General features: G+C 34.7%; 1 protein-coding gene across 4 annotated transcripts in view; it reads left to right on the top strand.

Annotated features, from left to right (window-relative positions):
* The window catches only part of RYR2 (ryanodine receptor 2), a 452,105-nt gene that overhangs the window by 400,552 nt on the left and 35,708 nt on the right, over positions 1-15,845 (top strand). For 2 of the 4 annotated variants that reach the window (XM_049830592.1, XM_049830590.1), the window contains 5 exons: positions 1,571-1,588; positions 7,944-8,024; positions 9,040-9,128; positions 10,738-10,866; positions 12,877-12,981. In XM_049830592.1, the coding sequence (XP_049686549.1) occupies positions 1,571-1,588; positions 7,944-8,024; positions 9,040-9,128; positions 10,738-10,866; positions 12,877-12,981 (422 nt within the window). The remainder of the gene's footprint in view (positions 1-1,570; positions 1,589-7,943; positions 8,025-9,039; positions 9,129-10,737; positions 10,867-12,876; positions 12,982-15,845) is intronic. The other 2 variants (XM_049830593.1, XM_049830591.1) reach the window with 1 other exon arrangement.

The following is a 15,845-nucleotide window of genomic DNA, read 5'->3' as shown; positions in this document are numbered from 1 at the left end:
AAATGACCTGTGAACTTTTCTCTTTTACATTTTGCAGAAGCAAGCTGAATTTGAAAGAACCCTGTAAATACATATCTAGAGGCTGAAGCTAAAATATGATTCCTAAGAGTGGTTTATATTTAATTGGCCTACCTAAGCCCATGCTTGTCAATAGTAAATCACTAGCCTGTGTTGAGTTTCAGAACAGTCTCAGAGGACTCTTACCCATCATTCTGAAGAAGTGAAGACATTACATGTAAAATTGAAAACAGATGCTAGTTATAAACAGCAGTGTTTATGCATGTAAAACATTTCAGAAGTCCCTAACCAGTTCCAGCATAAAATGCAATTAAGAGTTCCCACATGATTTCTTAAACTGTCTTGGCTGGAGTGAAAACCAGACAATTTAGTTAAGCCATAAGTTAAATATTAGAGGTCGAGGGAACTGTATCTGCTGTTTGGAAAAAAGTCTGCTGGGAAAGCTTTTTCTTTGAAATAATTCTTTTCTGTTTGTCTTTGGGGAAATATTACGAAATTTTCGCTTTACTTTTGCCTTTGAACCAATTTGGCTTTGTACCCTCTGTGTTGTCAGTTCACTGTCAATTTCTTTCTTCTGTCTGACAGTAAGTTCTACTACGCCCTTACTGTGATTGTCTGGAAACATTAGGTTCATTTGTATGTGACTTAATAGAGCTACCAAAGCACATTTTCTCCCTTTATCGTCAGTATTTTTTTACAATGCATTTTTATGTTTAATCCTACAGTGACCTAATCTTTTAACATGTTTTTTATCTTAAAAACAAGGTAAAAAAGCTTGACTGTATAATCATTATTGCATTTGGGGTTCATAATTCATACCTGCAAAACTGCATATCTCATTGGCTATTGTGCCTGTAGCTCTTTTATGTGGCATATTTCTTGAATATTCAACTGCTTGTCTCAAATCAAAATAATGAACAATTAAATTTGACTGAATGACTTCAAAAACAATCATAAACGTTGCTTCTCCAGAAGTGCTCCCACATTTTAAATTATAGGTCAAATCCTGCTAGACTTACTTGAGTATACAAAATAAAGTGAACCCATGTGGATAAAATTTTGTCACAAGGTCATGGATTGAGCATGGATGCAGCTATCTGGCATATAAGGTTTTGGCCATTACTTTCATATTTTACTGAAGATTATTCTGCATAATAGTTTGTTCTTTTAGGCAACATTTCTACTACTAAGTAATTAAATTTATTGTCTATAATGTTGGATTTTGAAATGGACTCTCAAGATATTGGCTCATTTTTCTTTTGACTGCTGCCTCTGTTTCTAGAAATGACTGATTTTGCATGAAATTATAAATAAATCTTAAATGCTGCATAATTGACTCTACCTATATTAGAGTATTTTTGTGCTTCCTCATTGGAGGGACTTTTTTTCTTTTCTGTTTATTTGATCTTTCTCTTTTAGTACAGAACTAATTTTGCCAAAACCAATACTAACTATATTTTGTATTTGCTAAAAACTATTTCTCAACCTTTTTTTTTCTTTTTTCCCCTGTTTCTTTTTCTTTGACCTAATTGTCCTGTCCTCCCTTCCTCAGTCATCACTCATGAGCGTGGTAATTATTAAAACCAACTGCCTATTCTTTATTTTTCCTGCTCTTAGCTTTGTGTCAGCAGTGTACAGCTCCTGAGCACCATTAGTTTTATTGTTCCTGTAAGACTTAAACTAGTGGGTTCTCTTCTATTATTACAATTGCATATTCCAAAATTCTTGGGTTTTGTGTCAACTCTCCCCACATTGTTCTTCCTCCCTTTCTCAGGATTTGCACAGTGACTGGCACACTAGATGTAAGAGCAGCAAGCTTTTTTAAACTCTTTTTTTTTTTTTTTCCTGTTCTTTTAAATTTCTTTTCATTTTAGTGAGCCCAGTATTTGCAATGGATGAATGTTTAAAAAAAAAAAAAAAAAGTATACCTATACATACACAAAGCCTTGTGCTATAGTCCTCCTGTAGTATTTATGTTGTGTATTGAATGTGGCTTTATCGCTGCATTGATTTGTGCAAGCACAGGAAATCAGTGGTGGATCCAGTGAGGATTTGAGGGTGGTTAGTAAGGAGAGGACTTGCCACTGGCTAGGTTTATCTAATGCAGTCAGGAGTTGATACAAGAAAGAGGTGGTGCATCACTAATTTAGAGGAATCAATAATGTTTACAGGTGGTTCTTCCTTGCTCTGAAAGCTACTTGATGTGTTAAGGTTCCTATATCTCAAAGGTTCCTAACTTCAAGTAAAGGAAGAGCTTTGTAGGAGCAGTTGCCATGAGATGTTCCCGTCGCCATGAGGAATAAGAATTTAAAATACAAAGTGTGTATACCATTCAGCAGAAACAATAAGCTCAAACACAGCAGATATCTTTTCGTTAGCCAAATGTTGGGGAGGGGGATGGTCTGGATTTTTCCTTTTTTTCTCAGTGGAAATTTTTATTTGGCAGACTAACAAAATTCTACACTTAGCATCATGGTTTTTTGTTTTCTTTGTTACTGAGCAGCAGCAATGTCAAGATATGGTAATCACACTATGTCAAAGATTTCTTGGCACAAAGGGATAATATTTGCTAACAGCACCTTTTTTTATGCATTAACATCCAGCTATTGAAAATTCAAGCAAACAGAACAAAGCAAAATCAAACCAAAACTTTTCCTTTCCAGGGTTACATTATTCTTGATATTATGCTACTTTCAAATAATAGTATTTTTTTTGTATTATGAAGCACACCTTTTTCAATTAATTGAAAAGTAGTTTACATAAGAGCTGTAGATGTACTGGTATTAATAACTGATAGCATTATGAAAGCCCAGCCAGTGTGTCTGTGGGGAAACTCCTGTAATGAACAGTTTCAAAGTATCCTAGATTTTATGGGATACCTGAGATCATATGTCTGTTTGGAATCCTATGAATAAACATCTGTAAATACTGCAAAGAAAGTACCAGAGATGTGGAAATGTTTTCTCCCATTCCTTTTTTCGAGGGAGATACTTACTCCAGAACTAATTAATTACAACTCAATTAAAGGTCATTTTATTGATTCCCAAGGGAATGATGGGATATAAAATGTGCACTGTAGCCTGTTTCTCATGTCATCTGAATCCGATGCAGAAGCATATTAATGAGTAATTGTCATTGAGTTTATGACTTATAAGCCTGAAACTATTCTGGCCAAAGTCAAAGAAAAACTGCTGTTGGCACTTATGGGAATAGAGTCAACTTTTCCTCAAGGGCAGTGCTTGTTTCGGGTCCCATGTCCACCTTGGCAATACATAGAAAGCCCTGTACTGAGTCAACATGGATGTGAGATTTATTGCTCTATTCCAACTGTTTCTTTGTGCTGTCCGCATCGTAAGCTCCTTGTCCTGATTTTCCTCTGACTGGTACTACCTTCCCTTTCCAAACCCTGGAACCCCCACTGGTAACAACATTGATGGTTCTTTAGCCAATGTGTTTCTTACTTGTTTTTGTGATGTACTCAATGTTGTTTCTTCTGTATGTATTTTGTTTTGATTGTTCTGTTTCCTTTTCAAAAAAGGGGGGTTCAATCCCAAAGACATGTAGAAATGCTTATTATCTTGCAATGGTTTTTCATTTTGCATTTAACACTCACACTCTATGCTATTTCACTGTAAGTCACAAAAATCTTGAAAGTGCAATGTTTTTCTCATGGGAGAGACTTGTTTTACTTATCATGAAGTAAAAAATTTAAGATGTTAAGTTTACACTTAGATTATTTTACCTTTTTTTCCCCTTTTTGTCAGGAAAGCTCTGTTTTTATTTTTAATCTTTTATATTGTATCATGGCATTATTTTGTTTCTCCATAAGTTCTCAGAAGGCTTATTTTAATATAATTTTAGAATGAAATTTGATCTGATAGTAAGCCTTAAAGGACTTTCTATTAGACTGACTGAGAGTGGTACACATGCCATATAATAAATAGCTATAATGAGGGCACACATCAGGGCTATTTTCAGCCATTCATAATGCGAAATCAATAAGTATGCTTTTATCCTTCACCAACCTAGTCACACTTAAAGTGGATGTTTAAATTTGTGTGATCCACTGTAGCCTATAATGGAGGGGTGTTTTCTGCCTTTATATCACTGTATTTGAAATAGTGTTTGCATTGAAAAGGGAACTTCAGTAGCTTCAGTTCAGAGAAATTGTTACATGTAACTCAGTGAGAAAACAAGTGCTTTTCTTATTTGAATCAGATTATCGAGAATTCAAAGGCATGCAGCAGTCACAATCCAACCCGATATTGCCCAGGTCTTGTGATAAGAAGAAAGTCACTTGGTTTATCATAGGAGAGCTTTGCTCTTGCTTAACAGCAACCAAGAAGGAGCCCTGTTCATTTTTGAAAGCTGAAAGTATTTGTATATTTCTGTAATATGTAGCATCAGACCAATGTTTCTGAGCAGTAATAGAAGTCAGATCTTTTCCATTCAGTTTAAAAAAAAAAAAAAAAGGAGAGAGAGAGAATTATTAAACTTGGACACATGCACTTTCAAGGAAAAAAACTATGTATTTCATTTTCATTTGATCTTTTTTTCATTTCCTACACATGATACCTCTGTTCCTATACATCACAAACACAAGCTACCAGTTTTGCAAAAACTACAGGCTTAAAGGCTTCATGTGTGTAGCCATATCATTTACATACAGCATGAGCAATGGCAGCATTTTAACATCTAAGCAAATATATGCCAGAATATACATCATATCAACAGAACTTAAAGAACATGGTTTCATGACAACCTAAGTCATACTATATGCAGTGTGTATGTTTGTAAGTGCATTATCTATGCAAATCTTTGTGTGTACTGGCATGAATTTGTGTGCACAGCAGCAAAGGTTGTTCTCTTAGATTTTATAGAAAGAAATGGATCTGTACTTCAGTTCTGTAGTTGCCAGTGAAACACCTCTTGCAGACAGTAAATAACATCGGAAAATTAAAATTCCTGTCAATATCAACATTGGTTTTAATCAGATTTTGATCAGCTGTAGAAATTGAAAACCAGGATTATTTTAAATCTTAGTGTGGCCAAGCTGTTTGAAACAGAGGGTTTTTTTGCTTTGTTTTGAAATATATAAAAATATTTCCAAAAGGAATGGACCTTTCAGTTTATGTGAAATGATATACCTAAACGCCTTCTGATTTTGCAGAATTTTGCAATAACTTCTGTTCATTTTGTGATTTCTTTACACTGGAGCTAGTTAAAAGACCCTTCCAAACCTTTCCAGTATTAAAACAGGGACTTATTTTTAAAAACTCCTAAATTTCAGTGGGTGTACTAAAAGCCAGAAGATTACTTCATGAATTAATCTGTGTAATCATTTTAACTTGAGACGTGTTTTCCCTCTTGTTCTGAAAAATCTTGTTTGATAAGAGAGCAAGAAAAATAGAGGTGGAAAAATATTAAACTGTAATTTATTCTGTAGTCTTATTCATACAAATGTCTTCGTTTCATTGATAACTTGATGTGCAAGAAATACATGGTTGGGCCCTTTATGGGCTTGATTTTTCCAACCATAATAAATCAGCAATTTTCCTTGTGAGTTATTTTGTAAAATCACAGCAGTCAAGTTACACACATTGCATATGTGAAGGTACAGGCTCCACCAAATATTTGGCTTTCTGTAATGCTTATTTTTGCAAAATATAAATATTCAACTAGATCAACAAAGCTTGTGACTCCAAGTGTAACTTTAAGCATGACGGGAGTTCAGTTAAATTAAAAAAAAAAGAAAGTGACTAATCCTGCAGGATATGCTATACTCTGGCCTTTGGCCAGCAACATGTGAAAGTGTCTTGCACAGCTGAACCTGCATATAATGTTGAATAATATAATTTTAAATGCACAGGCACCTCTTGATTTTGCCTTCTTGCCTTCTCTGGCATATATTGTATGTATACATTAATCAGCACTGACAGAAACACTCATTTATTTGAATAATATAATTTTGAATGCACAGGCACCTCTTGATTTTGCCTTCTTGCCTTCTCTGGCATATATTGTATGTATACATTAATCAGCACTGACAGAAACACTCATTTATTTTTCATTGTTTAATTAGCTGAAAGGGTTTTCAGTCTTCTGTGACTGAAAAACTATATGTCTGGTATTTATATCTGTGATGGAGAAAAATGTCATGGAATGTCATTTATAGTATTTGGCTCATTCTTGGAGAAAGAATTGCTTATTGTTTGCCACGACCATAAGTACACATCTGGAATTAGGAGGAAGAGCATTTTACCTTTTCCTACGTGTTGGCATATACTTTGGTGATATGTGCTTTTAATACCAAACAGTATGTCTTGATGGCAAGAGTGAAATTCTGTACTTTTAAAATATTCATATTAGTTTTCAAAATGCTTTTGCTTCCTAATCCTACCATTGTACTGAAGCTTCTCAATATAAAATTCACAGGCTGTGGACTGAGAAGTTCCATTAGCTTGAACTTGTTCATGACTATGTAAAGTTAAACTTCTGTTCATGTTCATGTTTAAATATATTCCAAATTGTACTAAATATTGTTTGCAATTCAGATATAATAATGTAATGATAATAATAGAATAATTTATAAATGTAGACATTATAATTGGGATTATCCACCAATATAACAGTGTCAGTGATTGTCACTATAATTATTATTGTCTATAACCTTTTTGAAAAAAGCTTTTTTTTTTCTTTAAAATTTTAATTCATTTCCTCACTCTTCTGGTTTCCTTCTGTTCACGCACTAGAAATACTGTCTTTCTAGACATGGGTTTTTGAAGTTCAGATAAAAGCCTAAAATATCTCCCCGTTAAAAAAAAAAAATCTTCCAAATTCTTTTGTAGTTTGCTAACATTTTTATCTCCTTTCCTTTTGTTGTCCACAAATAGCACTTGGCCGCATATTCAGATGACGTATATTCTTAAAAAGTGGAACTTTTTATGGCTTCCATTTTTGTTGCCGTATATATTCCAAATACTTTTCCAAAGTCCTAAATGGGAATTTCCTTACTTTCAATAGCTGGTCCTTATTGTTTTGAACACCTATGTTGTTGTCTTCCTGTGTCATTTTATTAGCTGTTCTACATTTTCCTCAGTTGTGATTTTTTTCCTGGGTGAATGGTGGTTTTTCCTCCTCACATGTCAGTGTACAAAGTTAACTGTATGTACTGATGTAATCAAAATAATTGTGTGTTAGTTGAGGGCTTTTTACTATGCTGTTTCCTGTGAAGAATCAAGAAAATAATTTGAAGCTTTATACATTTGGATATTAGGTATTTACGAAAAAATGAACTGAAGGGCCTAATTCAGTAAAGCACATTGGTATTTGTTATACTTCATCATAAGTTTATTGCTTTATTTTGTCAGGAGAGACAAATGCCCAACATCCATTTTGCGTCAGCAGCAGACAGGTGCTAAATCCTCAAATATTTCAGCCTGAATAATTCTTGAGAATGCACAGAGCTGTAAATTGCATGAGTTATTTTAGAGTATTTTAAAATCTAATAGTTTATTTGAGGAATGATTTTCATTACTTTTCGATTAAATATCTTTCTGCATTTTTGAATACCTTGTTTTGTGACGAATGGGACCTAAATTAATCCAGTCCTAACCTTTGTATGTAATGCAGCATTCATGCCCAGCAATGTCAAACAAGAATGTATATCATGGATTATTTGTAAAATGATGCCAAGCTCATGCTGCCATATTTATAAATCAAAAATTAAGTTTCATAATTTAATTTTTTTTAGCCAAATAACTATCTGCCAAGCACAAGTCATATGTGCTTCAGATAGAGTGGTGGTTATAAATTTTCTCTCCCCTTCTCTCTTTCTTAAAATTAAATATAGAGATTGTCTTTAGGGGTTGTGGGGTGTTACTTGGCAGCCTGTGATAATCTGCTTCTATCTGGCCTTTCTACAGGAGAAAAGGTGATGCAGGATGATGAGTTCACCTGTGATCTCTTCCGCTTCCTTCAATTGCTTTGTGAAGGACATAATTCAGGTTTGTGGGCAGGCTGCCAGTCTGCTAAGCCAAGGTGATGGTAACTAAAGATAAAAGCTCTTCATTGCTGAAGGTTTGGTAGCCTTTGTAAAATATTATGAAAGGTGGAGTAGCTGCTAGACTCTATGGGGAAAAGAAAATATTTATGTGGAATTAAATTGCCTTTTTTTTTAATCAGCTTTAACTTTGTAGAAAAGATAATAGTTTCCAAAATGATGAGGTTTGGATCTTGACCTTATAGGAAAGGTAAATTTATATAGGAAAATGTACATGGTTTACAGCTTCTGGACAGTGAAGATTCAGAGGAACAATATAACAGGAAGGTATATTTATTGTTTTTTTGGCATTTATATGCTTTCTGGTGTGCACTATTTGGCACTAATGTCAGTTAGAATTGTATGTGAAATTGCAACATACACAATACCTTTCTTGAAGAAGTAGCATCTATTTTAAAAATACAAAACCAAATTAAACAAATACATGATATTAAGTGTATTTTATTATTAAGTACATTTCCCTGTGTTCTCCCTGTCATTATTAGGGAAGAAAAAGAAGAAGAAAAAGAAAAAAAAAAAGACAATTTCTTTTAGCCATTGGACATATTTGTGACTTTGTAATCAGGAATTCTATAATTACGCTATTTAATTTTGCTTTTGCTTAACAAGATATGTACTAGGTGTAATTATGTAGATATTGATGGAGTTCTAGAGATGTAAAATTAGTCATAAATGAGGTGAAATTAAGACCAAGTTAAAGTTCTACAAGTGAAACAGATAATCAAGCTTCTGGCTTCAGAAGCTCACTGGTATGTGATCTCTGGAATGAAATGCTAATACTCTTGAAACAGTTTGTGGCAAAAAAAAAAAAAAAAAAAAAAAGAGTTAAAAAAAAAATCCATTCCTTTAAGCTTCCTACTTTCCCAGATCATGTTAAATCTGAATTAATTTGCAGGAGTAGTTTTGCGAGTCACTAACACTTCAACATGTTTAAATTAAACTTTTATTTGAATTTTTAGATTTTCAGAATTACCTGAGAACTCAGACTGGTAACAACACAACTGTTAATATTATCATTTCCACTGTGGATTACTTATTAAGAGTTCAGGTAGGTTAACTGATATACTAATTAAGTAGATGACAATAATGACTTGCATCTATACGATATTTACAGTTTTTTAAAAAAATGTATTTATTTTGATCATAAGGCAGAGGCTTGTATGTGGAGATTCTGGATTTCTTAATTTCTCTGGAATTTGCTTCAGCAACACAAACCACTTTTGTAATTTTCTGCCACAAAAATTCTGTTTACAACAAAGTCAAACTTCATGCTTATCACAAAATGTTCAGTTTTATTAGAGGAGAACATTTATTTGTCATGACATTTATTCTGGTCGCTGTAGCCCATGTTGATGAGAAAGGCTGTAATTCTCTACTGGTTACAGTTCTTTAAGAGTTGTTATTTTGTACTGAGAGAGTCAAAGGTGACAGAAGTGTGAAAGACTGATTTCAGCCATTATATGCAAGAATGCAATGGAGTCTGTTAAAAAAGGAGAGCAGGCAGAAGGTAGATAAATGCTAAGTGCGTCAGTGAATACCATTACCCAGTTGTTGACTGAGACTACCCTGTGACTGAGAAGTGGTTTGTACTGTTCAAGCTTCAGCCTGCTGCTTTTTCATCCATGTTCTGGTTTAGTGTGAACACTGGGCTGCTGTATGGATAGTCATGGGTTGGTATGGAGGGAAGCATAAGAACAGTGCATCGTTTTCTAAAGAGGAAAACAAAAAAAGCAAAAAAAAAAAACAAAAGCAGAAGGCTATATTAAAAACCCTTCAACCCTCTAATTTGAATTATCTCCCTAATCTTTAAATATGAAAACATTACGTTGTCACAACCCAGTAGAAAGTAATGAAAAAAAATCTAATTTGTTTCTAGATTGGAGTATGTGAAAGACATGAAAACATATTTTGTGATAAATGTTAACAATTTTAACCTATTCTCTTCTTTCTGAAAATCACTGTGCATGATAGTATATTTTGTTCTGTGGGGTTTTTTTAATTGATCTAGTTAAGTTTTCCCTTTAGCCATTTATTCGTTGTGTCTGAGAATTGCAGGCTTTGAAAATTGGTGGGTTTTAAGTTGCTGCATTTATCAACAGTGCTTTTTATCCTTACGCATTCTGTAGAAGTTGCAGGGACAACATAATGAATTTCATTCCATTGCTTGCTTTGTTGAAACTTTAATAAGTTCACCTTTGAGGAAGATGGGAAGAGGAATCATGCACAGAAAGCAACACTTGCTCCCACTATAGACTAGGTGTCAAGCATGTGGTATAAAGAGAGACTGTTTAATGAATAGCATGCAGCATGGTAGTACTACTGAGTACTCCTTTTCAGAATACAGGCGGTTGTGTTTCTAAGAGAAGATACCAACAGATCTAAATTTTTTTTTTTTTAATTTTATTTTGAGGTTTGCTGTGGAGTTTTTTAATTATTTATTTCAGTTTATTTGTTTTCCTGTTGATTCCCTTGAGGTGAAAGTACAATTCTTGAAGTAATACTTGAGAATCATTGAGGGAGTCATTTAAAACCTTTATAAACTAAATACTTTTCAGAACTAGAAAGCTATATAATGTTATTTTTCTTATCTTGATGATCAACTGGTTAGAGGCATTTGATTGCATAATCCCTTTGTGCTTCTCACAACTGTTTTTTAGGAATCCATTAGTGATTTCTATTGGTATTATTCTGGGAAGGATGTTATTGATGAGCAAGGACAACGAAATTTTTCCAAAGCCATCCAGGTTGCAAAACAAGTTTTCAATACTCTTACAGAGTATATCCAGGTAAATTAGTTTCACTGAAATTTTATGGATTTAAAAGAAAATGAATCATACTTTTGGCATGAAGACATAATGTAGCTAGGTATAACATGAATAGAAATATAATACAGATGCATTTATGCTTCAGCATTATTTTAGTGCATTTATTTAAGTAGGAAGTGAAGTTTTGAAATATATATATAGCTGTCACTACTCTTTTGGAATCTTAGCAATTTGGTGAAATTTACATTTATTAGTAGATAATCGTCCTTGGTTGTATGCAAGATCGTAGATTTTTTTTTTGTTTGGTTTGTTGTTTTTTTTTTTAATTTGGCCTAGACTGCAGCAGTGTTATCCACTTTAAAGTCTTCACTTTTAATCCATTGAGAAACTAAGGTGAACACGAAACATAGTTGCTACTTAGTCAACAGAACATTAGATAGGTTGTATTTTGTGTTAGGATTAAGGCTGTTGTAAGGCATCAATGCTGTGTTTGAAATACTGAAGTCACACATTACATTTGAGAATTGTAGAGACGTACTTGAGGTGCACTCTGCAATAAGTGAGATTGGGATCAATTCTGTCAAAATAGCAATATTGCAGTTCTTCCATGATATGTTAGGAATTCAGTGTAGTTTAGTTCTTAACTCCTCATGTAAATCAGTCAACAATATTGCAGTTTGTTTCTGCATATAATAAGGAGGTTAGAGAAAATCTCATTAGACTATTAGGTATCTAGTATATTGTTTTCATTCGAATGCAAATCATTTTTACGAAAATAGTATTTTATAGTTTGTGAGGTTGAAATGTGGTAGAATAGGTTTGAATAATGTGATAGAGTAGGACTGAATAGGACTGAGTAGAGGCAGCTTATATACATGTGTGTACATGTATTTAATGTACACGTACTTGGCAAATTACAAGTAGCGTTGTTAGATAGTAAAGATTTTATGCGTTATCCTTTGAGTCTTCAAAATATTTTGTATTCCTGCTTCTCAGAAGCTGGAATTTGTGGAAGAATAGCACTGTTCTACGACAGCCAGAATATGCCACGGAATAAAAAAAATCCGGAATCTGATTCTCTAATCCCTTATGCCAATTTTGCATTAACCTTCTATAAAGTTATTCCTGGTTTACAGAACTCTGTAGGGAAGTATCAGCCTGAAGATTTATACACCATTAGCATTTACAGTTTAAAGTTGCAAGAAAATACACTTTTTGTGGTTCTGTATTAGTAGATTGGGAGTTGCTAAACTGGAGGCAGAATAGTTATCAGGAATATGCATTACTTACAATCAGTGGTGTTATTAAATAGATAATTCTGTTGTCCTGGTTTCAGCTGGGATAGAGTTAACTGTCTTCCCAGTAGCTGGTACAGTGCTATGTTGCGAAGAATGTGGATAACACACTGATGTTTTCAGTTGTTGCTAAGTAGTGTTTAGTCTAAAGTCAAGGATTTTTCGGCTTCTCATGCCCAGCCAGCGAGAAAGCTGGAGGGGCACAAGAAGTTGGCACAGGACACAGCCAGGGCACCTGACCCAAACTGGCCAAAGGGGTATTCCAAACCATATGACGCCAATCTAGTATAGGAACTGGGAAGTGGGGGCGAGAAATCACTGCTCAGGGACTGGCGGGGTGTTGGTCGGCCGGTGGTGAGCAATTGCCCTGCTCATCATTTGTACATTCCAATCCTTTTATTATTACTGCTGTCATTTTATTAGTATTATCATTATTTAGTTTCTTCTTTTCTGTTCTATTAAGCCATTCTTATCTCAACCCACGAGTTTTACTTCTTTTCCTGATTTTCTCCCCCCTCCCACTGGGTGGGGGGGAGTGAGTGAGTGGCTGCGTGGTACTTAGTTGCTGGCTGGGGTTAAACCACAACATCTATGTATGTTTAATTTTTCATAGCAGTTTCTAAAGCACAGCCCCAAGCTATGCGCTGCCTGTATGTCTTCCTTCCTGTTTTTGTTGAGTTTCTTGCAAATAAATTCTGCTGTTCTTTTGTTGTTGTTGTTGTTGCCTGAACAATAGGGGCCATGTACTGGGAATCAGCAAAGCCTGGCACACAGCAGGCTATGGGATGCTGTGGTTGGTTTTCTTCATGTGTTTGCCCACATGCAGATGAAGCTTTCTCAGGTATCTTTTTGGTTTACTTTTTCCTTTTTAAGTTAGTAATTTTTTGTAAAAGATAAACAGACTTGTTAATATGTTCGAGTCATTAATAACAACAGTTAATAGCAAAAATGTGAGGAAAAGTAAGAGGCAGAGGTGATAGAATACAATAGTGTTGAGGGAATAAATTACAAAATTGTAGTGGGTGTAAGTAGCAGGTCTGTAATTGGATTACTGGTCACAGGCACAAAGCCGATTAGATCAAGCTGCAAATGAAGCATATCACCAATATTCAGAAAACTAGCCAATTCCTGTCTTTCATATCAAAGTTCTGTCACCGTGCTTTCTGCAATTCTGCAAGAGCCTTTTATGCAAGGCCCATCTTCATTGATGTGTCCTGCATTGAACCCTAGTTCATAATTTTTGAACCCTAGTTCAACACATGTCTGCATCTAAGCCTTTTCTACTCTTAGTAGAGAAAGAGAGTAACCAGACCTTAGAATGGGTGAGTTGCTTTTGGATGCGAGTACTCATTTCCTAAACTATAGAAGTAGTGTAGGGGACTGGCATAGACAGCTCTTTAGGTAAAAATTAGGTAGGAAAATCCTATCCTTAAGCAGTTCATTTTTCAACTTTTTAGCTTTTAAAAATAATTGTGCAACTTAATTGAATGTAGTGATTTAAAATTTTTTACATAATTGGACTTTCTCAGAGAAAGAGCATCATAAACTTGTAAAGGTTTTAGTTAAGAAATACAGGTCTGAAGGCTCTGAGGTTTTTAGATTTCATTATTTGGCTCCAAATGTAAGTATTGTTTGCATAAATTAAAGTAGTCTTGCTCAAATTATTTTGTTCCCTGCCCTTGGGACTTTCTGGCTGAAAGGCTGATTGCTTAGATTTGTAGACTTTGTGCTACAGTTATGCTTCTCATTCTTTTTGGGTAAATAAAGGTCTTCTTCCAGAAAATGGCGTGACAGTGAAAACTGTTTTTCAAGAGTGATGCATTGAATTTCTACTGAAGTGTATTTATAAAGTGCCTGTAGATACTGTCCTGGTTGTGGAACATCTTTGTTAATTTAAGTATTGAAAAAATAGTCAATGTTTGGGTAGGCCATAGTGGCGGCTATTGTGCTTTCTTCCTGTACCACTAAAGCAACATGGAAAGCAGTAGCTAAGTAGTTACTGACAGCAAGTCAAACACATCGTAGCTATGTGTTGATTGAGAAATATGATGTGGCTACTGGCAAGATTTCTTTTTACAGTACTGACAAGTTTATAGGCTTGTGCCCAGAGTGGCTTCATAGCATCTTTTAATTACTGCATCTAGAAGATAATGATACTCATCCTACCACTTCCGAGAGAGCCAAGATGCTTTGCAAAACGAGATCCATTGTAGTGTGTGGAGTTACTCATACTGTTCTGTGGGATGACAGGAACACAGTCTACTCCGAATGTATGATAAATAGTGATGGTGTGTTTCTGTTGTGTGAAGCTCAAGCTCTTGGCTTTTGAGAACTCCTCCTTTGGGAGGCCAGCAGAGCCTTTTGAAAGCCCGGAGTAGACATGGGCTCTTTTGTTTATTTCTATTTATTGCAAAAATATATTAATGAGCTTTTCAGATTCTATTGAAATACCATTTTTCAAAGGTGTAGAGTGTGGCTGAATGGATTTATCAGGAGTTGCCATATGGCTTTTGTCTGTAAGAGGGGCCTGCCTAGGCTAAGTATTTGGGTTTTGTGGTAAATCGGGAGTTTCCAGAGCACTTTTGGAGAATATTTGAAACAAGATTTAAATAGTAACAAAACTAAATCATTGTTTTGTTTGGTGGTTTGGTTTTTGGGGTTTTGTTTTGGTTTGTTTGTTTGTTTTGTTTTTTGGTTTTGGGTTGGTTTTTTTCATTTTCCTTCTGTAGTCTTGTACTAGTAAGCAACAAGGTGATATTGGTAATACTTAAGATATCTCTGTAAGGCAGAAAATGAAAGTAAAATTTTCAATCTAAGTGAACAAAGATCCATCCAGGTTGTAAGCAACTTTTGAAGTAAGAAAGTTTAGAATGAAAAATTACAAGACAAAACAATTAGAAATCTTCATTATTTCCAACCTGTGCTGTTTTCAATCCAAGATCCAAATTGCCATAAAGTACCTTGAGTCTGTTATACTAATCACTGAAGTCCAGCAACACTCAAGTATGCCTTATCAATGGCATGATGCAACAATGTATCACTGAGGAAGGAATTAAGTAGTTGAATAAATCTATCCAGATAGACTTCAGGCCGAAATCATTGGCAAGCGAAATAGTAAACTTGATAAGCCGAATGAGATAAAGATGGCTAAAAGTGTCAATATCATGTCTATTTAAGGATATGTTAATGGAACTTTGTTAATAAATATTCTGAAATTATATTTCAACTTTTCTTTCTCCCCAAAAAAGTTCAGTGGCCTATAATGGAATCACTCACTTATAATCATGTTACACTTTGAGCTCAATGTGCTGCTACCATTGTTGTTTTTACAAGTCTTCATAGCTGTAAACTTGATTACACCAACAGCGACAATATTTTAGCTCACATGAAACGTTAGAGGCATAATCTGTGAGCTTGACATATCCAGTTATTGCTTTAAATTTTTTCATCACCTTCAGTTTTCACTTTGTCTTTATTAAATTACTGTCTTCTAAACAGATGATTGTGTAAATGTTTGATTCTGTAAATCATAGAATCATAGAATGGTTCGGGTTGGAAGAGACCTTAAAGATCATCTAGTTCCAACCCTGCTGCCGTGGGCAGCGACACCTTCTACTAGACCAGGTTGCTCAAAGCCCCATCCAGCCTGGCCTTGAACACTGCCAGGGATGGGGCATCCGCAGCCTCTCTGGGCAACCTGTGCCA

The sequence above is a fragment of the Accipiter gentilis genome, chromosome 28 (genome assembly GCF_929443795.1).
Source record: "Accipiter gentilis chromosome 28, bAccGen1.1, whole genome shotgun sequence".
Classification (NCBI taxonomy): Eukaryota; Metazoa; Chordata; class Aves; order Accipitriformes; family Accipitridae; genus Astur; species Astur gentilis.
The sequence above is the reverse complement of the archived record's forward strand: the minus strand, read 5'-3'. Positions and strand labels throughout refer to the sequence as shown.